The sequence below is a fragment of the Podarcis tiliguerta genome (assembly GCF_965153285.1).
Source record: "Podarcis tiliguerta genome assembly, chromosome: 13".
NCBI classification, from domain to species: Eukaryota; Metazoa; Chordata; class Lepidosauria; order Squamata; family Lacertidae; genus Podarcis; species Podarcis tiliguerta.
Window position 1 is genome coordinate 13,647,418 of NC_139546.1, and position 22,003 is coordinate 13,669,420.

A 22,003-nucleotide genomic window follows, 5' to 3' on the forward strand; every position below is an offset into this window, starting at 1 on the left:
GTCTGCACAAACACTGCCAACTCCTCTAAGTTGCTGGGCAGAGTGAAAATGCAAGTCCTAACAAGAGTGTCACAGCACACATCAAGAGGAATCACCCGCTTGTCTTCCATTGGATTCGATTGGCAGGATTAAAAATCAGGGAGAGGCTGAACTTTTATCTATTGGTCACATCAGTTCTAGAGAGTATTGCTGTGGTGCAATAGTAAACATTGTCTGAGAAACTCTGCCAAGAAAGGAGGTGAACAGGAATGATGCAATGGCAATCGGGTAGTGATAAATGCAAGGTTATGGAAGGCTTTGACAAACTGCTATCTAGCCAAAGGCACAGTAATGGAAACCACATTAAAAGCTGGAGTTGCTATGTGGTTTCACACCGATCCAATTTAGTCCAGGGTTCTGGGCTCTCACGCTGGCCTGTGACTATTGCTCCATTATGAGCTGGCACCAATACTAACATAATTGGGTCACAAGTACAGTGGTGCCTCGCAAGACGAAAAGAATCCGTTCCGCGAGTCTCTTCGTCTTGCGGTTTTTTCCGTCTTGCAAAGCAAGCCAATTAGCGGCTTAGCGGATTAGCGCTATTAGCGGCTTAGCGGGTTTAGCGGATCAGCTGATAAGCGGCTTAGCGGATCAGCTGTTAAGCGGCTTAGCGGCTTGGGAAAAAGGGGGGGGAAGGAAAAAAAACCCGCAGGAACTCGCAAGACATTTTCATCTTGCGAAGCAAGCCCATAGCAAATTTGTTTTGCGAAGCACCTCCAAAACGGAAAAGCCTTTCGTCTAGCGGGTTTTCCGTCTTGCAAGGCATTCGTCTTGCGGGGCACCACTGTACTACAGTGACAATGTCAGCATTTAAAATGCAGCTCTGATTGAACCAGCTCTCTCTTTGATCCAGAAGAGATCTCCATCAACAGAATGGAGGGGAGGGCTCTTTTTGCAATCTTGAACATTGCCAAATGCACCAGTTACTGCCATGAATGGTTGTTCCGTTCTTTGGGTGATCCCTCAAGTGTCACAAGGTGTGATACAAGATGACATTGACTGATTTGTGGCATGCGTTATTAGGATAAAAGCTAAACGTGAACTAGTATGTCAAGCCACTAAGTGATAGAGCCTAATTATGCAGATCACACTTCCTCCTTGGAAGCCTGCACATGCCCAGGTCATAGAACTCGTTTGCTACCAGCTTTGGGTCGAGTTATGGCAAAAGAACAGTGACTGTCCACTACACAAAATTATATGAATTAAGAGGATTCCGTCCCATCCTGAAAGAGGTTGACATGAGTTTTTGCCATCTTGCGAAGGGGAGATCTCAGCACTGCTCATGAGGAGGCAGACGTAATGATTCCATTTTTTAAAAAAGGTTTAATATTAGAGAACAGTTTTCACTTGTGCTCCATAAAGCATGGAGACGGTGAATTGGTGTGTATATAAAACCAAACTACATCTTAATGCTGAAAGATTGGAAGACTCGTTTTGTCAGAAGTCTTTCTTATTTAAGTGTTTAATTAAGTATTAATTAGGAAGATTAAGGTTTTTTTATGTAGCTAAATTTGCTTTTTCTTCTTTCCTCTTTGTTTTTTCTATATTTTCTTTCCCCCCCCTTAATTGTTTTTTTCTTTAATTTTCTTTTTGTAGTATGAGATTGTAAATACTTTGTAAATTCTTTGTATAAGAGTGTAATTTAAATCAATAAAGATTATTTCTATAAACGGAAAAGAAAGACAGCTTCTCTGCATCTGCTTCCAGGGAGAACCTCCCAAGTCGCTTCAAATTCAAGGAGTACTGCCCACTGGTGTTCCGAAATCTCCGCGAAAGGTTTGCGATTGACGATCAAGATTATCAGGTACGGAGCATTCAAGCAAGCGGATGAGTCGAAACAAAAGGTTGCAATATGTTGGGAGTGGTTTCTGCAGAGGGTTTTGTTCAGGGGATTGGGGCTTGTTTGCAGGGTGAGGCCAGTGGGGAAGTCCTTGCAGGAGGAAGCTTGCTTCACTGGAAGCAAGACAGATCCAGCGCGAAGGATGCAGGATGAGCCAAGGGCCAAAGATACTAGTCCCTGGGGCCAAGGTGGGAAGTGGCAGGGTTACTTTTCATGGGGATGAGATCGGGAAGTGGGGAAGTTCAATGAGGAGGAGGAGGAAGATAGCAATAGCTGATCGTGCAAGCAATGGAAAGGAAAGCCTGCAACGCTGTGGCAAATTCAGAAGTGCTGAGCCCCTTTATCATAACCACAGCCACGCCTCTTCTGAGATTATACAACTTTCTAATATTGTACAATAATCATAAAGGGACCCCTGGCCATTAGGTCCAGTCGTGGCCGACTCTGGGGTTGCGGCGCTCATCTCGCTTTACTGGCCGAGGGAGCCGGCGTACAGCTTCCGGGTCATGTGGCCAGCATGACTAAGCCGCTTCTGGCGAACCAGAGCAGCACACAGAAATGCCGTTTACCTTCCCGCCAGAGCGGTACCTATTTATCTACTTGCACGTTGACATGCTTTCAAACTGCTAGGTTGGCAGGAGCAGGGACCGAGCAACGGGAGCTCACCCCGTCGCGGGGATTCAAACCGCCGACCTTCTGATCGGCAAGTCCTAGGCTCAGTGGTTTAGACCACAGCGCCATTGTGTCCCTTCACAATAATCTTACAATTATAGAATAATAGTAATTAAGGATGCTGTGCAATGATTGGTGCCCTTCTCCATGTGTTGCCTTTCAGCTAAATCTACTGTATTCTGTGCACGTACATGGGCAATTGATTTAGAGTACTTATTTTGGAGTAACTCTCTTGTCTGCAACAGAGCTCATACACCGCTCTCTTGAAATGGAAGCACCTTGTGTTTTTGGTGCCCCTAAATGCTTGGGCTTGGGGCATACAGGGGCTATAAATCACCCCTTTTGTGCTGTTCGGGTGGCTCTAAGACATTAGAGACAGGGGCCCAGCTGCAGAAATGCTAATAGGTCTTTGACCCCGGCCCCGTGACCCTGGACCACTACACCACTAGACACAGTGAAGATCTGTGGTGGATGTCAAAATGGTCAAAGGCCTGGAAACGATGCCTTATGAGGAACAGCTAAGGGAGCTGGGCATGTTTAGCCTGGAGAAGAGGAGGTTAAGGGGTGATATGATAGCCATGTTCAAATATATAAAAGGATGTCACATAGAGGAGGGAGAAAGGTTGTTTTCTGCTGCTCCAGAAAGCGGACATGGAGCAATGGATCCAAACTACAAGAAAGAAGATTCCACCTAAACATTAGGAAGAACTTCCTGACAGTAAGAGCTGTTTGACAGTGGAATTTGCTGCCAGGGAGTGTGGTGGAGTCTCCTTTGGAGGTCTTTAAGCAGAGGCTTGACAACCATATGTCAGGAGTACTCTGATGGTTGGCAGGGGGTTGGACTCGATGGCCCTTGTGGTCTCTTCCAACTCTATGATTCTATGTGCAGCACAGTCCAGAGTGCCAGCCTCTTCCCGGACAGGCTTGTGTTTGAGTGTGTTTTCAGGGGCAAAGGTCTGGTCTAGAAATCGATCGCTGCTCTGGAATGCAATCCTGGTATATAAGCTGTTATGCCAGCTTTGATCGGAAAACAGAAGAGGTTTCTACACCTACAGCTGTTTAAAGCAGCTTTGGAAATATACTGAATACCCAGAAGGGTGTGTGTGGGTGTGTGTGTGTGTTTATGCATGGTGAGTGAGCTTTCAGTGAACAAAGGGACATGGCGTTTGCAGTCTATGTGCTTCCCTCTGTTCCCCTTTGCACACTCCTCACCCCCAAACCTTAGCTCTGTCAGTCATCAGGGAATGGCTTCAAATGTGGAAAGAAAATAGGACTGCTAAAACTGAATCGAGGTAAAATTAGAGAACTGATTCCAATGAGTTAGCTACTTCGATATTTTATTGCTAGCCTTTCCCCTTGGCTGAGCAGTTAGAATATTCATAAACATTCCAGCCAGTGGTTAGTGGGGTTTCCTAAGGGTCAGCCATTTTTGGATGTTCAAATTGTGTTCCTCTGATTGGTTACATTTTATGGTCAGCAGCAACAAACAGACAGCAACTCTTGGTTTCAATTGCAAAAAAACAAGTTTAAAAATGGGGTGATTGCAATGTCAAGGATCTGAAAGATGAGGGACGTAGTGTTTTGTTCACAGTGCTCTATATTAAAGGGAGCGGGTGGCACTGAAGGTCAGCGGTTCGAATCCCCGCAATGGGGTGAGCTCCCGTTGCTCTTTCCCAGCTCCTGCCAACCTAGCAGTTCGAAAGCATGCCGGTGCAAGTAGATAAATAGGTACTGCTGCAGTGGGAAGGTAAACGGTGTTTTTGTGTGCTCTGGTTTCCATCATGGTGTTCCGTTGCGCCAGAAGCGGTTTAGTCCTGCTGGCCACATGACCTGGAAAGCTGTCTGTGGACAAACGCCAGCTTTCTTGGCCTGAAAGCAAGATGAGCTCCGCAACCCCATCGGCGCCTTTGATTGGACTTAACCATCCAGGGGTCCTTTGCGTTTACCTTTTACCTATATTAAAGTGCAGGCATGCCAACATAATGGAGTTCTGTTCACAAGGCCTGGCACCCTACTGGCATGGCACAATGTCCTTCCGATGCAGCGTTTAATGTCCTTCTTACTCCTGCATCAAGTGAAGTTGGTCCAACTTTCACAGGGCTGGTCTGAAGAGGCGGCCGGTGCATCTCCTCCTTGTTCTTTTGTTTTCCTCTTTGTAGAATTCCGTGACACGGAGCGCCCCAGTGTACAGTGACAGCCACGGCCGTTGCGGAGTCCGTTTCCTCACCACCTACGACCGGCGGTTTGTCATCAAGGCGGTGTCGAGTGAAGACGTCGCAGAGATGCACAACATCCTGAAGAAGTATCACCAAGTAAGAGAGGTGGAGAGAAAAAGGGCGTCTTAAGCCCTAACCTAGCATGACTGGGAAGTGCTATTTCTGGTGATGCCTGTATTCTGGGTCATTTCTCTGTGGGAGCTTCCTGCCCTCCCAGCACTGGACAAGAAAGCAGTTCTGATTATCTGCTTTGCTAGGTTCCCACAGTAGAGCCAGGTTGTCCTCCTCAGTCCCACTGCAGTCTAAATTGACATTTCTGGTACTGAATTGAACTAGTTCCTACTCTGGTTTTCCAATGCAGGGTATGCAAGGCTTTCACCATGGAGCCCCATAGGGTAAGGTTACCAGATTTTTTCCAAAGAATCCAGGGACACTTTAAAATAATAAAAAAGATACAGTATTTTAAAAAGTTATTAAAAAAAATTAAGAATATCTTCTCTCCTGTGGTCTCCTCTGTCACACGGCCTTCCTCTGGGCCCTGGCCTGCTCTCTTGGAGCACTAGCCGCCATGGAGTAGACTCAGGTCGGGCCTGGGCTCAGCTGCATGTCCTTGCCCTCCCGGTGCTCTCCTACCTCTCCTTCTGAGCTGCGGCAGTGGCGCAGCAAGGTCGGGGCTCCACTCTTTTTTCTCCTTCCTCTTTCTCTCTCTTCCTTCTCCTTCTCCTCTCCTCCTCCTCCCTGTGTTGGCTCCAGGGTTTTCATGGCCCCGGAGCACCGCTGGGCAGTTGGCCACTCACACCCGGCTCAATTTGGGTCGCAGGGGGAATGTCAGCGGTTACCCCAGTTGATGGGCCGGGCATCTCTGGTTCCCCCTTGGCGGCGGCGGCAGTCTCAGCAGCCCAGAGCCAGCCTGGTATTATTATTACATGTATTATTATTATTATTATTATTATTATTATTATTATTAGTTGAGTTTATATACTGCCCTATACCCAGGGGTCTCAGGACGGTTCACAGAATAAATTCAAGATATAAGACCACAAAATACATAATAAAAATAAAACAACTGCCCAATAGCCCCCCCAAACCCCACATTTTAAAAGGGCATAGGATGTCCTTTTTAGGTAAAGGTAAAGGGACCCCTGACCATTAGGTCCAGTTGTGGCCGACTCTGGGGTTGCGATGCTCATCTCGCTTTATTGGCCGAGGGAGCCGGCGTACAGCTTCCGGGTCATGTGGCCAGCATGACTAAGCCGCTTCTGGTGAACCAAAGCAGCGCACGGAAACGCCATTTACCTTCCCACTGGAGTGGTACCTATTTATCTACTTGCAATTTGACGTGCTTTCGAACTGCTAGGTTGGCAGGAGCAGGGACCAAGCAACAGGAGCTCACCCCGTCACGGGGATTCGAACCGCCGACCTTCTGATTGGCAAGTCCTAGGCTCTGTGGTTTAACCCACAGCGCCACCCGCATCCCCTTTTTTTTTTTAACCAAAGGCCTGGTTAAAAAGGAATTTTTTTGTCTGGCGCCTACAGGTGTATAATGACGGTGCCAGGTGTCCTTCCCTGGGCATTCCACATTGAACAGCAACTGGAGGGCCACAGTCTAGCCATCTCTGCCACAGGAAATCACAGCCAATAAAATACTACAGGTCTCACTCTCCCATAACTCCTTGCAAGCCTTTGCTCACTGCTCTCTAAACATATATTGGGAGCAGCCGCCACAGAAACCCAAATCTGTACTGGAGGATGTATACCTGAGTGTATGACAGTTCCAGGAGGAGAAATCATTAATAATAATAATAATCACTTATCTATAACAACAACAACTCCTCTGGGCAGCTTCCAACAAAACACTAAAATACAATAACCTATTAAACATTAAAAACTTCCCTAAACAGGGCTGCCTTCAGATGTCTTCTAAAAGTCAGATAGTTGTTTATTTCCTTGACATCTGATGGGAGGGCGTTCCACAGGGCGAGTGCCACTACCAAGAAGGCCCTCTGCTTAGTTCCCTGTAACCTCACTTCTCGCAGGGAGGGAACCGCCAGAAGGCCCTATGAGCTGGACCTCAGTGTCCGGGCTGCACAATGGGGGTAGAGATGCTCCTTCAGGTATACTGGGCCGAGGCCGTTTATGGCCTTAAATGTCAGCACCAACACTTTGAATTGTGCTCGGAAACGTCCTGGGAACCAATGTAGGTCTTTCAGGACCGGTGTTATATGGTCTCAGCGGCCACTCCCAGTCTGGCTGCCACATTCTGGATAATTGCAGTTTCCGGGTCACCTTCAAAGGTTTCTTTTATCTAAAAAGAAAGAATCCTTTTGGGTTCCAAACTCTTGTTGTGAAATGTTTACCTTTTTTGTATGTTTAAGTGTCTCAAATATACTTGCAAGATTTGAAGCCGTCCTGTCCCTTTTGATCAAGCTGTGCTGAAGATCTGTGGCCTGATTCTGACGAACTTCTTCTTCTTGTTTTCTCCTCGCCTCCTCTTTAGTTCATTGTGGAATGTCATGGGAATACACTTCTCCCCCAGTTCCTTGGCATGTACAGGCTCACTGTAGACGGCGTGGAAACATACATGGTGGTCACCAGGAACGTGTTCAGCCACCGGCTGACAGTGCATCGGAAATACGATCTCAAGGTGAGGGACGTTATAACATTCTTGCATGGAGCCACGTTCTGCGCATCTGACTGGCCATCGTGAAAACAGGATGTTTGGCCAAATGAGCCGCTGGCCTGATCCAGTATACTGTTACTACATTTTATTACATTCCAGCTTCTTTATTACAGTGGACAATCTGACAGTTTTCTTCCCGAGGAGATGGACATTGGTGATGTTATTTTACTGCATACCACGTGAAAGAGAGCATAGTTAGAAATGCTCAAATAAACAAACTGGATGGGGAAGAGGGGCAAAGATGCTTTCAGATATTTCACAGGTTACCCGCTTGCATGTGGATCCCGTCTCTCGTCATGGGAGTGTGGTATCCTGAGAATCTCAGCTTTCGAGGGTTTGGCTGTAGGGTAGAGGTAAAGGGACCCCTGACCAGTAGGTCCAGTCATGGCCGACTCTGGGATTGCAGTGCTCATCCGCTTTACTGGCCAAGGGAGCCGGCGTACAGCTTCCAGGTCATGTGGCCAGCATGACTAAGCCGCTTCTGGAGAACCAGAGCAGTGCACGGAAACACCGTTTACCTTCCCACCGGAGTGGTACCTATTTATCTACTTGCACTTTGACATGCTTTCAAACTGCTAGGTTGGCAGGAGCAGGGACTGAGCAGCGGGAGCTCACTCCGTAGCAGGGATTCGAACTGCCAGCCTTCTGATCGGCAAGCCCTAGGCTCTGTGGTTTAACCCACAGCGCCACCCGCGTCCTTTTTAGCTGTAGGGTGGTTTTGTACAATTGCATCTAGTGTGCCAGAAGTCCTTTTCAGACACCGCATGGTAGAGTTTAGGCTTGTGAGAGGTTATTGGAGACTGCTTGAGGGAACCGAACATTAACACTGCGGTGTTATTGTGCTCTGGCTTTCTTAGGGATTTCTACATTAGCCTTCTGCGGCCCCTCTGGGCCATGTGAGAGAGTCTGCTGACCGATGCATAGAATATCTGCCTGCATAGAATTGCTACATGCATTATGCACGTGGTAGCCAGAAGTTAAATATTTGTGTACTAAGTTCCTGCACTTGTGTGTCACGTGTGCAACCGTATTTCACATAGCCCCCCCCCCCCCAACTTTTAAGCAATCTTAAAATCTGAATTTTCATCCCACTGGTTGCATAAAATGAGTTTGCTTTTTTGTTGTTAATGCTGTGAATTTGGTTTTAAGTCTCTCTGTCTCTCACTGCTGGAAATCTTCAGAAAGGCTCTTAGGTATCTAAGGTTCAGCACTGGGGGCTATTTTTTCTTTAAATACTAAGTTTATTGGCTCTAAAATATGTCTCCGCCCCTTTTCTTTCCAGGGTTCAACGGTAGCAAGGGAAGCCAGCGACAAGGAAAAGGTAAGAGCAACTGTCGGAAAAGGCATTCTGAATAAATCTACAAATGTCGCTGCTGTGGCTATAATTCTGGTAGGCTTAGAGGAAAGGGGGTGCAGTTCCCTCTTAGCTTTAGAAGTATGTGCTGGGCGTTGGAGAGGTGGCTGAATAGCTATATAGCTGCATCTCCCCATTTAACTCATAACTTTTGATTGCCAATGTTAGAGAGAGCAGGGAGCAACAGCCTCTCTTGAAGTTTCATTCTCTTGATTTTAAATAAAAGAGTGAATCGGAGGGAGAGACAGAAATGGGTATAGCAGAGAGAGAAAGAAGGAGAAAAGGGGAAAGGGGTATAGCAGAGAGAAATGGATGAGAGGGAGGGACAGGATGCTCCCATCTTTGGCTGTGGTCCTACCCACTGCTAGCATGTGGTCCTTGCTGGATTGCTCCTAAGGGCATGCAGCCCTCAACTGGAAAAAAAAAGGTTGCTTACCCTTGCATTAATCACCAGACTAGCCAACTACAGTGGTACCTCGGGTTAAGTACTTAATTCGTTCCCGAGGTCCGTACTTAACCTGAAACTGTTCTTAACCTGAAGCACCACTTTAGCTAATGGGGCCTCCTGCTGCTGCCGCGCCGCCAGAGCCCGATTTCTGTTCTTATCCTGAAGCAAAGTTCTTAACCCGAAGCACTATTTCTGGCTTAGTGGAGTGTGTAACCTGAAGCGTATGTAACCTGAAGCGTATGTAACCCGAGGTACCACTGTAATATTTCAACTCGTTTAATAAGCGAGGACCCCTTTTGATGGGTGACAGAGAAAAGGGCACCCTAGTTTGGTTATTGAGGCTGTTCAGCATGGGTTTCCTGGTAATTGTGGTTGCTGGATATATGTGGGCTGTGCAGCTGGTACACTCCTAGAAAGTTGCTCCTCCCCAAACCAGAGGATCTGATCCAGTTTGGCTCGACTTGAGAAATTTGTTTGAGCCATAAGATTTGGGGTGGAGGATAATTGAGCAGTGGGTCAGGTGGAGGTCTCCAGGGGCTGGATAGTTCAGTGGGCAGCTGGTTGCCTACCCCGCCTGTCCAGGCCTTTCAAACTCTGTGTGTGTGTGTCTATCTCATCCAGGATTATTCTTCTTTGTAATTATAAGCAAACATAATTCCTATGGCTTCCCTTCCACCTCCCAAATTATGCTAGATATATGTTTGCCTCCAGTGAGCGGGTGTGTATGTGTCTTAAACAGTTTCCTTCATGTTAGAAACCAGAATCTTATCAAATGCCTGAAATGATTTCTTTTTTTAATGCAATGTTTTATTTTTCCATTTGGTTATTTTAAAAGTATTTTAATTTTCCTCCCTCATTCTGTCCTGTTTTTCGTACTAATCCGGAAAAGCCAGATGGCTTTTCTCCTATTTTAGGGATTGCCAGTTGATTAGATACTCAGATTACCGAATATTTTTAACCTGACGGGAGTATAAACCTTTCAGACTGTGCATCAGAGCCCTAAACAGTCGTACCAAAAATGTCTTTTGGGACCGGCCTTTTCTGCTGTAGGGGAATACTCACATCCGTCATATTGGTGGTACGTCCGAAAGAATGCTTAAGAATCGACAAGTTTTTTGGGGATTTCGATTCTCAGTTGGCTTTTGAAAATCAAACTTTTGTGATTGCAGGTTATTGAAAATGGCATTTAACCTTGCCCAATAAGCAGTTGCCCCAGAAGATCACGAGCAGCGCAGTGCAGAGAAGTCTTTTCACTCACACATAAGGAAGTTGCGGAAGGAATAAAATTGCCCATTTGGCTATAGTTGTTAGCATACATGCTGACTTTTGAAAAATGCAGAAGAGGAAGATCTAGGCTTCCACCCATGATCTTGAGGCCCTCGTCACCGCTAGTACTTGAGCCCACGGTAGATACAATATTCATGTTTGATGAATATTGGTGATGAAGATTGAGATGAAGAGATATATGTGAGTAAGAGAGTCAAATGGGTCATATTCCTAAATCTGTACTAAGAGCAGGTAAAGGTAAAGGGACCCCTGACCATTAGGTCCAGTCGTGAACGACTCTGGGATTGCGGCGCTCATCTCGCTTTATTGGCCGAGGGAGCCGGTGTACAGCTTCCGGGTCATGTGGCTAGCATGACTAAGCAGCTTCTGGCGAACCAGAGCAGCACACGGAAACGCCGTTTACCTTCCCACCGGAGTGGTACCTATTTATCTACTTGCACTTTGACGTGCTTTTGAACTGCTAGGTTGGCAGGAGCAGGGACCGAGCAATGGGAGCTCACCCCATAGCGGGGATTCGAACTGACGACCTTCTGATTGGCAAGTCCTAGGTTCTGTGGTTTAACCCACAGCGCCACCCGCGTTAAGAGCAGTTAAAATGCTACATATAAGGCTGTAGGATTTTGATATTCTGCTTTGTGCAGATTTTGACGTAAGAATTCTGAACACCTGAACCCTTTTAGGTGTTCCTAATATCTGATTGCCAGGCGTCTAGACAGATAACTCTGGGAAACTCCTAACCAGAATATCTTCCCTTTCTCCTTGTCTCCAGAATCGGCTGATCCAAGAACTTGTCCCTAAACAGGAAAGATTTATTTCTGGCTAGTGTTGTTGACAGCCAGCAATAAGAGTTTTGTAGACAGGCCGCTTTGACCCGTCCGCAAGGCTACACTGTCATTCTTGAGATGGGGAAGAGAGAACTTGCACCCAGGACTCGTGTACTAAGTGTGGCAGCACTGTGGCTTTTTATAGTCCCAACAAACCAGAGGAAACCAAAATTTCCCCAGGGTTGGAAAAGTCACCCTGCAGCCTCAGAAGACATTACAGCCCTTGGTGCCTTTCAGTCTGCTGCCAGAAGAGTTGTGCCATGTGTGTCAGAGAGAGTATTGTTCTGGGTGTTTGAGCTTTCGCCCCCAGTAGCTCCCGGGCCGATAATTCCCGTTGTATATTTCATCCCCTCCTTAAATGCTTCCAGCGTCGAATTTGCCTTTCCTATAACCTCAGAGAGCTGACATTTTTCGGTGAGCATCCTGTTATGACCAAGGCCTCTTTCCTGGATAGATGTGACCTCTTTGGATCTCATCCAGCCTCGACGTGAAATTGAGGGATTTATATATATTTTTTGCACTTATTCCAGTTCCATCTTCTCTCTAGGCCAAGGACCTGCCGACCTTCAAGGACAACGACTTTCTGAATGAAGGCCAAAAGCTCCACGTTGGAGAGGAAAGCAAAAAGAACTTTTTGGAGAAGTTGAAGCGAGACGTCGAGGTAGGATTTGCTGAGTGAAAATGCGAATGAGCGGAAAGCTTGTCCACAAACCTGGATAGGATAGATGGGGGACCTTTGCAGACTCATTTCACCCCTGTAAGTTAGAATGCTTATGGGCATGAATTGAAGTACTGTATATACTCGAGTGACACAGGTGGCGCTGTGGGTTAAACCACAGAGCCTAGGACTTGCCGATCAGAAGGTCGGCGGTTCGAATCCCCGCGATGGGGTGAGCTCCTGTTGTTCGGTCCCTGCTCCTGCCAACCTAGCAGTTCGAAAGCACGTCAAAAGTGCAAGTAGATAAATAGGTACCGCTTCAGCGGGAAGGTAAACGGCGTTTCCGTGCGCTGCTCTGGTTCGCCAGAAGCGGCTTAGTCATGCTGGCCACATGACTCGGAAGCTATACTCTGGCTCCCTCAGCCAATAAAGCGAGATGAGCGCCGCAACCCCAGAGTCGGCCACGACTGGACCCTTTACCTTTTTATATACTCAAGTATAAGCCGACTTTTTCAGCACATTTTTTATGCTGAAAAAGCCCCCCTCGGCTTATACTCAAGTGAGTCGGCGGCGGAGGGACGAGCGGCCAGAAAGGAGCCCCTTCAGGCTGCCCCTTCCTCCTCCGCCGCCTTTGCCGCTGTTGGAGGAGGAGGAGGAATGAGCAGCCCGAAAGCAGCCCTTTTGGGCTGTGTGTTCTTCCTCCGCCACTGCCGCCACCAGGTTTGTGGTGTGGTGAACCAGCTTCTACTCGATTCAATCAGTTTTCCCGCTTTTTGTGCTAAAATTAGGTGCCTCGGCTTATATTCGGGTCAGCTTATACTCGAGTATATACGGTATGTTTGAATTCGAGCTTTGAGTGAGGCCAGAGTGCCCACTCACCCAGGTTTTCATTCGCCCTGTCTTCCCAAGTGTTTGGTGCTCAGGCTCAGAGGTGGACAAGTGCCTTCGGCTGGTGATTAATTGTCTGACAGCAGGATGACGTGAAAGCCAATAGTCAGGAGCGCAGAAGGTAGATGCAGTGGTCTCCCTCAAGGACAAATTGCCTGGGCTGGACAAAGGCAGGAGTTTTGCATCAGCCAGTCAGTGGCACTGGATTGGTTATCTGGAGTCACCTGACTTCCCAGACATAAGAGGATTGTGGGCTGTTGTGCGACTGTTGCAGCCGGAACCGTGTGTGCAGTCCTGACCAAGTGGCAACAAGAACTCTGTTTTTGGTGCACCGGTTTGATCCTGGCAGCTCCCGAGGGCATGATTCTCTGCCTCTTTCCTGTCAGCCTCCTCTGGGTTCAAATAACTGCCCTTCCTCTGCGCTCCCGGTAGGATTGGGCCAACACAAAAATGCAGCACAATCGCCTGACTTCAAAGAGGTGAAGCCCAGCTTCTTCTCTGAGTTTGCCTCCTTCCAGTTTCCACCCTGGAAGTGTGTGTGTGTGTGTGTGTGTGTGGTGTGTGTATATACACCCACCCACCCACACCCAGGGTGGAAATTGCCTCCACACACCGCTTTTCTGTGTGAGTCACTGGCATGGGAATACTTAGGCCTGGGATATATATATATTCATATATATATATATATATATTCATTCATATATATTCTCATATATATGTGTGTGTATATGTATGTGTGTGTGTGTGTGTGTGTGTGTGTGTATATATATATATATATATATATGCTTTCGTAGATTTTCACGGGTACAGGAATGCAGGTTTTGGTGTCCTCGGGTGTCTTCCCGTGTAAAAGTTGGGGTGTCTAGGCGACGTTTCGACGAGGTCTCACTCGTCATCTTCAGGCTGGTGCTTTCGGCTTCTTGTTACTGGAACAGAGCAGGATCTCAGTGTTTGAGTTCCTATAAATACTGTTGAGGAGGTGTGGTGTATAGCCTCCAATGTTCTGGGCAGAGAGGAGGTTCCCAGGCTAGTGTGCCTTTTCTTCTTTTGTTCCTTAATTACTTGAGGGATATCTTGAGTGATTTCTTGAGTGATTTCCTGAATCACACTTAGGTGGGTCATTAGGTGTGGATTAGTTGCTAAAGCCTTCGTGTCTTGAACTCTTGAACTTTGTGAAGAGTTTTTCTGAGAAGATGGCTGTACTGCACTTGGTTGTGCTCTGGCTTGGCTTCGTGTATAGGGGCGAGCTGTGGTTTTGTGGCCTGTGCCAGCCAGATCTGTGTAGGGATTGCAGGGGGGTGCAGCATCCGGAGGTGCCACCCTGGTTTGGCTACTGGATGGTGTCTGTAATTTATCTGTGGAGAGGGTCTGGGTTTGGGTCTGGTGTGGTTGATTGGTGATGGCGTTCTGTGTGCCTCTGGATCTGGTGTCAGATTTTGTGGGGAGGGCTAATTTCCAGATGTCTGGCAAGCGGGATGTGTCGTCACGCTTGTTCATGTTGTGAGGGTGTTTCTCTATCTCGATGGCTTCCATGATTATTCTCTTGTGGTGATGTTCCATGTTAAAGAGCAATTTGGAATCTGCAAAATTAATTTCGTGTCCTGTTTCTTTCATGTGTTGGAAAAGAGAGGAAGTTTTTTCTTCTTTTTTGACGGCATTCTTGTGTTCTGCGATCCGTGCATTTATTCGTCTGTTTGTTTGTCCAATGTACGTGGCTGGGCAGACTTTGCAGGGTATTTCATAGACCCCTTGGTTTTCCAACTGAATTTTATCCTTGGGGTTTCTGAGGATATTGGCTATTTTTTGGTTGGTGCAAAAGGCTGTTTTGATATTGTGTTTATGGAGGATTTTGCTAATTTTATCTGTAGTGCCCTTGATATAAGGAAGGAGGGCTATGCCATTGTTTTCTTCTGTGTCTTGGTTTTTGGGGGGTGTTTCTTTTTGGATTAGCTTCGTAACCCTGTTTTGCTGGTATCCATTGGCAATTAACACATTTGAGAGATTCTGTAACTCAGTTGTCAAGTGGTCTTCGTCAGCCAGGCGTTTGGTTCTGGAGATGAGAGTCTTGGCTACGGAGTTTATTTGTGCAGGGTGGTGGTGTGATTGTGCATGTAAGTAGCGGTTGGTGTGTGTTTTTTTCCGGTAGATAGTGTGTCCTAGGGAGCCATCAGGTTTTTTGTAGATTAGGACGTCAAGGAAGGGAAGTTGGTTGTTGGCTTCTATTTCCATAGTGAATTGTATTTTGGGGTGTAGGCTGTTGAGATGTGTGAGGAAGCTATCCAGTTTTTCCTTCCCGTGTGGCCAAATTACAAAGGTGTCGTCAACATATCTGAGCCAAAGTTTGGGTTTGTGTTCTGACTTGTCTAAAGCATTGGTTTCAAAGTGTTCCATGTACAGGTTAGCGATGACCGGTGAGAGGGGTGATCCCATAGGTGCTCCTTCTATCTGTTTGTATCTTTGTCCATTGTGGATGAAGTACGTGTTGGTTAGGCAGTGGTTGGTCAGGTCCAAGATGTATTCGGGGGGATTGTATTTGTTTTGAATGGCTGTCAAGGCTTCATTAATGGGCACTTGTGTGAAGAGAGATACAACATCGAAGCTCACAAGTAGGTCATTGGGTTGTAGGTTTTGCTTCTTTATTGTTTCTATGAACTGGAAGGAGTTTGGAACGTGTGAAGAGATGGATTCTGCATAGGGCTGAAGTTGCTTGGCGAGAAATTTAGCGAGATTTTGTAGAGGTGAGCCTATGGAGCTGACTATTGGTCTGAGTGGTGTTCCTTCTTTGTGTATCTTGGGGAGGCCGTAGAGTTTGGGGCATCTGGATGATTTTTCTCTGGGGATGATTCTTAGCTGGATTTCTTCACTGATAGGAGAGGCTTTTATTTTGGATTTGGTGGTTTTTTCCAGATAGGTGGTGGGATCTGTTTTTATAGGTTGGTAGGTAGGGTCTTGGAGTAGATTTGATAGTTTTGTTTGGTAGTCTGATGTGTTCATCACAACAGTGGCATTACCTTTGTCTGCTGGGAGAATGATTATGTTGTTGTCTTTCCTCAGGTTGGTGAGTGCTTTCTGTTCTTCTTTGTGTAAATTGCTTCTGGGTGGTTTGCTGGAGCAGAGGATGTTGGTGACTTCAAGTCTGATTTTATTGGCTTCATCTGGATTGATTTTGGTTAGGCTAGCTTCGACTCCGCATATGATGTTTTCCGTGGGGATGCGTCTCGGGGCGACTGCAAAGTTGAAACCTTTGGAGAGTACTTTGGTTTCAGTTGAGGTGAGGATCCTGTCTGATATGTTATGTACTGTTTGTTTCATGGGTTGTTGTGGAGGGTGGCTGGGCTTCTGGCGTTTCTCTAGTTTGTGGAGTTTGTTGGTGTGTGTGTCTGTCTTGTGTGAGGTCTCCGTTTCAGCTCTCCAGACGGCTAGTTGTTTGCATTTGTCCCAGAGTGCAGGGTGGATTTTGTTACAGAGTTTGAGGTGAAGAGTGAGTAGATCTTTGTTGGTTTGGTTTAGTAGGTATCTTTTCTTGTGTAGTTCGTTTCTGATTAGAGATAGTTCAGTTCGTTTCAGGATCCTTTCGGTAGCTGGGGTTTTAGAGTGGAATTTAAGTTGGAAGCATGTGGGAATTAAGTTGTTGTCTCGGCAGTTGCGTAGGAACAAGAGATCACATAAGATGGTGGCTCTTCGGATTTCTAGTTTCTCGTAGGTTCTTGTCAGCTGGAAGGTTTCCTCCCCGTAGAGGTGAGATATTTGCTTTCGTAGATTTTCACGGGTACAGGAATGCAGGTTTTGGTGTCCTCGGGTGTCTTCCCGTGTAAAAGTTGGGGTGTCTAGGCGACGTTTCGACGAGGTCTCACTCGTCATCTTCAGGCTGGTGCTTTCGGCTTCTTGTTACTGGAACAGAGCAGGATCTCAGTGTTTGAGTTCCTATAAATATATATATATATAGGGAGCGCAGAGGAAGGGCAGTTATTTGAACCCAGAGGAGGCTAACAGAAAAGAGGCAGAGAATCATGCCCTCAGGAGCTGCCAGGATCAAACCGGTGCATCAAAAACAGAGTTCTTGTTGCCACCTGGTCAGGACTGCACACGGTTCTGGCTGGAACAGTCGCACAACAGCCCACAATCCATATATATATATATGGTGAATGAAGTGTTCCTCCAGTCTTAATTCCAGAATAAATTTTGCCTTTGTCATTTGCTGGTATGGAGAATGGGGGCTTTTGGAGCAAAAGGGTGAATTTGGTAGATAGGTTCTGAATTGATTCTAGAGAGCGAAAACAGGACAGAAGGAAGGATTAGGAAGAACGGAAATGTACAGGAGTATGCAGGAGTCCAGGGTGAGAGGACTAGAGTCTTGAAGCTGATGCGGGGAGTTTGAAAAGGATCAGAGCTTGAGATCAGAGCAGCTGGAGACAGAGAGAGAGAGAATTGTCTTTCTGTTGGCTTCCAGTTTCTCGCTCAGCTGAAGATCATGGATTACAGCTTGCTGGTGGGGATTCACGACGTGGACCGTGCTGAGCAAGAAGAGATGGAAGTTGAGGACCGGGCAGAAGACGAAGAATGCGAGAACGACGGCATTGGTGGGAACCCCATTGGCTCTTACGGGACCCCGCCTGACAGTCCCGGCAACCTTCTCAACTTCCCCCGGTTTTTTGGGCCTGGGGAGTTTGATCCCTCCGTGGATGTCTACGCTATGAAAAGCCATGAAAGTGAGTATTTGGGTTCAGTGTGGGTGAATAGGGTGGAAAGGAGGAGATGGGAAACCCAGTCTAAAGTCCTCTGGATGGAAGCCAGAGTGTTGTGTTGATAGGTTCTCGGACCACAGGCATTTTGCAACAAAATTATATCTGAAGTATATCTGAAGCAGCGTCTCCACCCCCATCGTTCTGCCCGGACACTGAGGTCCAGCACCGAGGGCCTTCTGGCGGTTCCCTCACTGCGAGAAGCCAAGTTACAGGGAACCAGGCAGAGGGCCTTCTTGGTGGTGGCGCCCTCCCTGTGGAACGCCCTCCCACCATATGTCAAAGAGAACAACAACTACCAGACTTTTAGAAGACATCTGAAGGCAGCCCTCTTTAGGGAAGCTTTTAATGTTTGATGTATTACAGTATTTTAATATTTTATTTTAATATGCATCAGAATATAGTATTTCTCAGAAATCTACAGGATAGATATGGATTGTGGCTAACACCATCATCATCATCTTCTTCATCATCGTTTATTATTTATACCCCTCCCACCTGGCTGGGTTTCCCCAGCCACTCTGGGCAGCTCCCAACAGAATATTAAAAACATGACAAAACATCGAACATTAAACACTTCCCTAAACAGGGCTGCCTTCAGATGCCTTCTAAAAGTCAGATTGTTGTTTATTTCCTTGACATCTGACGGGAAGGCGTTCCACAAGGCGGGAACCACTACCGAGGAAGCCCTGTGCCTGGTTCCCTGCAACCTCACTTCTTGCAATGAGGGAACTGTCATAAGGCCCTCGGAGCTGGACCTCAGTGTCCGGGCTGAACAATGGGGGTGGAGACGCTCCTTCAGGTATACTGGGCCGAGGCCGTTTATGGCTTTAAAGGTCAGCACCAGCACTTTGAATTGTTCTCGGAAACGTACTGAGAGCCAATGTAGGTCTTTTAGGACCAGTGTTATGTGGTCTTGGTGGCTGCTCCCAGTCACCAGTCTAGCTGCCGCATTCTGGATTAGTTGTAGTTTCAGAGTCACCTTCAAAGGTAGCCCCACGTAGAGCATGTTGCAGAAGTTCAAGCAGGAGATAACCAGAGCATGCACCACTCTGGCGAGACAGTGCGCAGACAGGTAAGGTCTCAGCCTGCGTATCATACTGTGTACATGTCTTCACAAAGCAGTGATGGGAATGCACTGGATAGGAAGCAAATTTTATGTGTGTGTATGTGTACACAGCCCTGACTTTCCCCAGCAATGTGCAACCACAGCGGGGATCATTGGGTCTGTTTTTGGGCACACTTGCTGTGCCCATGGATCAATCGTAAGGCCCAGCAGGTCTGGTCAGTATACCTGCATAAACCAGACTGTGGCCTAGACTGTATCCCAGAATCCTTTGAAATGCACACAGGTTTCTGTTTGTTACGGGTTCCCTAAAAATTGGAAAATCACTAATCTTAATAACATGATAATTCCATGGAGAGAACTCCTGTCTCTTAACAGCTGTTGGTCTCTGCTAGGTGTGTCTGAGCAGTACTTGCTTTTCATTTCCTTATTATTGTGGTCCTTTCTCTTGCTCCACCCCTCCAGTCAAAAGCCAGGGGGGCTGGTGCATTGGCAGTGGGAAGGCAGTGGGGGGCGGTGGGAATCAAATCAACTGCCAATCAAGCATCATGAAGCCAATTGGAGAGGCGCTCTGCAGATGCTCAGAGCAGCGGCTGACTTCTGGTCATGCTCCGCCACATTGAGATTGTCAGCAAGATACTACAGTCACCCCCCCCCATTTGCATCTGTTGGGCTGGAAAGGTGGCCTCAACTCACAGATCTAACCACAAAAACATTTGGTCATACTTGAACTGCGCTTGCTAGCCAAAGAGTAGGCAGCCTGCCCTAAATATGACTCTTTGCCTGGATTAACCAGTTTTTTTTCCTCTCTCTCTTCCTCTCTCATTGTAATCAGGTGCCCCTAAAAAGGAGGTCTATTTCATGGCGATTATAGATATCCTCACACCGTATGACACAAAGAAAAAAGCAGCGCACGCTGCCAAAACTGTGAAACACGGGGTAAGACAAATCCATTCCTTTTGCTCGTTCAGAACCTATTGCTGGAAAATTTCATGGATTGCAATTCTAGTGTTAAGGGGGGGGGGGGCATTTTTCGCTCGTCTTTATCAATTAAAGAAGTTGTGTCTGTCATTTACCGTATTTTTCGCTCTATAGGATGCACTTTTTCCCCTCCAAGAATGAAGGGGAAATGTGTGTGCGTCCTATGGAGCGAATGCAGGCTCCTTGGCTTCAGCGATAGCAATGCGAAGCCTCCGAAGTGCAGAGGGAGCGCTCCCTCCGCGCTCCGGAGGCTTTGCGTTGCTTTCGCTGAAGCCTGGAGAGCGAGAGGGGTCGGTGCGCACCAACCCCTCTCGCTCTCCAGGCTTCAGGGATAGCTGCCTGAAGCCTTCAGAGTGCAGCGAGAGTTCCTGCTGCGCTCCACAGGCTTCAGGTTCCTTTTGCTGAAGCCGGGAGAGCAAGACTTTCCTGGCTTCAGCAAAAGGAACCTGAAGCCTGCGGGAACTTGCGCTGCGCTCCAAAGGCTTCAGGGATCTTCCCCCCACCGCCAGCCCCACAAGCTCAGGGGGCAGCGGGAAGGCTGCGCGCAGCCTTTGCGCTGTTCCCCGACCTGCTCTTTGGGGCTGGTGATGGGGGAAAGCAACGCTTTCCCCCGCCAGCCCCAAAGAGCAGGTCTAAAGGAACCTGAAGCCTCCGGAGCCCAGCGGGAACTCCCGCCGTGCTCCAGAGGCTTTGGGTTGCCTTCATTGAAGCCTGGAGAGTGAGAGGGATCAGTGCGCACCGACCCCTCTTGCTCTCCAGGCTTCCAAGGTAGCTGCCTGAAACCTCTGGAGGCTTTGGGCGAATGCACCTTGAATGCACCTTGCTTTAGAGGGGGAGAACAAGAAAAAAAAATCTCCCCTTCTTTGTGCAGTGCCCCTTCAGCGAAGCAGCAGGAGAGATGGAAGGGGCTCCGTTTCTCCTGCCGCTTCGCTGAAGGGGCGCTGAGCAGAGAGGGGGAGATTATTTTTTTTCTTGTTCTCTCCCTCTAAAACAAGGTGCGTCCTATGGTCGTGTGCGTCCTATAGAGCGAAAAATACAGTGAATTCTATTCAATATTGATCTGGAGTAGATTCCAATGTATAGCTAGCAGAGTAACAACTTAAACACGTTGCAGGATTCCCAAAGAGACCAGAGGCATTTCATGCAGCAGAGCTTTACTGCTACTGAAGGCAAAGGAGCAGAATGGCCACAAATCCAATACATTCAGGATTGGCACTGTCCATAAGAAATCCAGTTGCAGCAGTCTTAACTTAAACTTAACAATAACTTGTAATAAGTCTAAACCAGGTGCTGGCAGCCCAAGGCCCATGGGCCAAAAACGGCCCACGGAGGCCATTTAACCAGCCTACGAGCTGCCCCCGAACTGACTGCTCAGTGAGTCCCCACGTGCTGTGCTAAACCGGTGCGGCACGGGGCCTTTCTTCCGCGGCTCTGGAAATCACTTTTGCGCATGCCCAGATGCCAGAAATTGCTTCTGCACAGGCGCAATTTTTGGCGTCTGGGCATGCATGCACAGAAGCAATTCCCAGTGTCATGCTGCACTGTCCGGCCCATGCCGGCCCCTGGTCTAAACCTGAACGCTGCATACAGAACACCACACCAAAAAGAAAGAGAAACAGAAAGAGAGAAACCCGGGCCTCAAAAATAAAAATGCAAAATAAATAGCAAAAAACCCAAAGCGCCAAATACTGTGGTACCTTGGTTCTCGAACTTAATCCATTCCGGAAGTCTGTTTGACTTCTGAATTGTTCAAAAACCAAGGCGCGGCTTCTGATTGGTGCAGGCGCCCCAGAAACAATAGCCGACAGCCACATCAGTTGTTCGGCTTCCGAAAAATGTTTGAAAACTGGAACACTTACTTCCAGGTTTTCAGTGTTTGGGAACCAAGGCGTTTCAGAACCAAGGTACCACTGTACCTAATTGCGACCTGCTTGCCTAGTCAGTCCTACTACTAGAGTTTGCCCTTTTCATGTTCAGTGAAGAAATCCCAAGAGTGCTTCCTTCCTTGCCTGGAATTGGCCCTTTTAATCAGGGTATGTGTGGCATTTGGATTTTTCAAACCACAGGGGTTGCAGAAACATAAGACTAAACGAGTGACACATTCAAGAAATGTTTGCTAGCTCTACCACTAACCTTCCTCATACTGTGGGAGCTGTTGTTCTGTCTTCTGAGCCCCACCCATATGTCAAGGCTAATCTCTGTAGAGCAGCGGTTCTCAACCTGTGGGTTCCTACATGTTGTTGAACTACAACTCCCATCACCCCTAGCTAGCAAGGCCAGAGCTCAGGGATGATGGGAGTTGTAGTCC

The 22,003-nt window shown here is 47.4% G+C and overlaps 1 protein-coding gene across 2 annotated transcripts in view; it reads left to right on the top strand.

Annotated features, from left to right (window-relative positions):
- PIP4K2B (phosphatidylinositol-5-phosphate 4-kinase type 2 beta) overlaps positions 1 to 22,003 on the top strand; it is a 50,236-nt gene that overhangs the window by 20,048 nt on the left and 8,185 nt on the right. For both annotated transcript variants that reach the window (XM_083407882.1, XM_083407883.1), the window contains exons 3-9: positions 1,747 to 1,843; positions 4,711 to 4,863; positions 7,265 to 7,411; positions 8,730 to 8,768; positions 11,908 to 12,021; positions 17,357 to 17,615; positions 19,550 to 19,653. In XM_083407882.1, the coding sequence (XP_083264008.1) occupies positions 1,747 to 1,843; positions 4,711 to 4,863; positions 7,265 to 7,411; positions 8,730 to 8,768; positions 11,908 to 12,021; positions 17,357 to 17,615; positions 19,550 to 19,653 (913 nt within the window). The remainder of the gene's footprint in view (positions 1 to 1,746; positions 1,844 to 4,710; positions 4,864 to 7,264; positions 7,412 to 8,729; positions 8,769 to 11,907; positions 12,022 to 17,356; positions 17,616 to 19,549; positions 19,654 to 22,003) is intronic.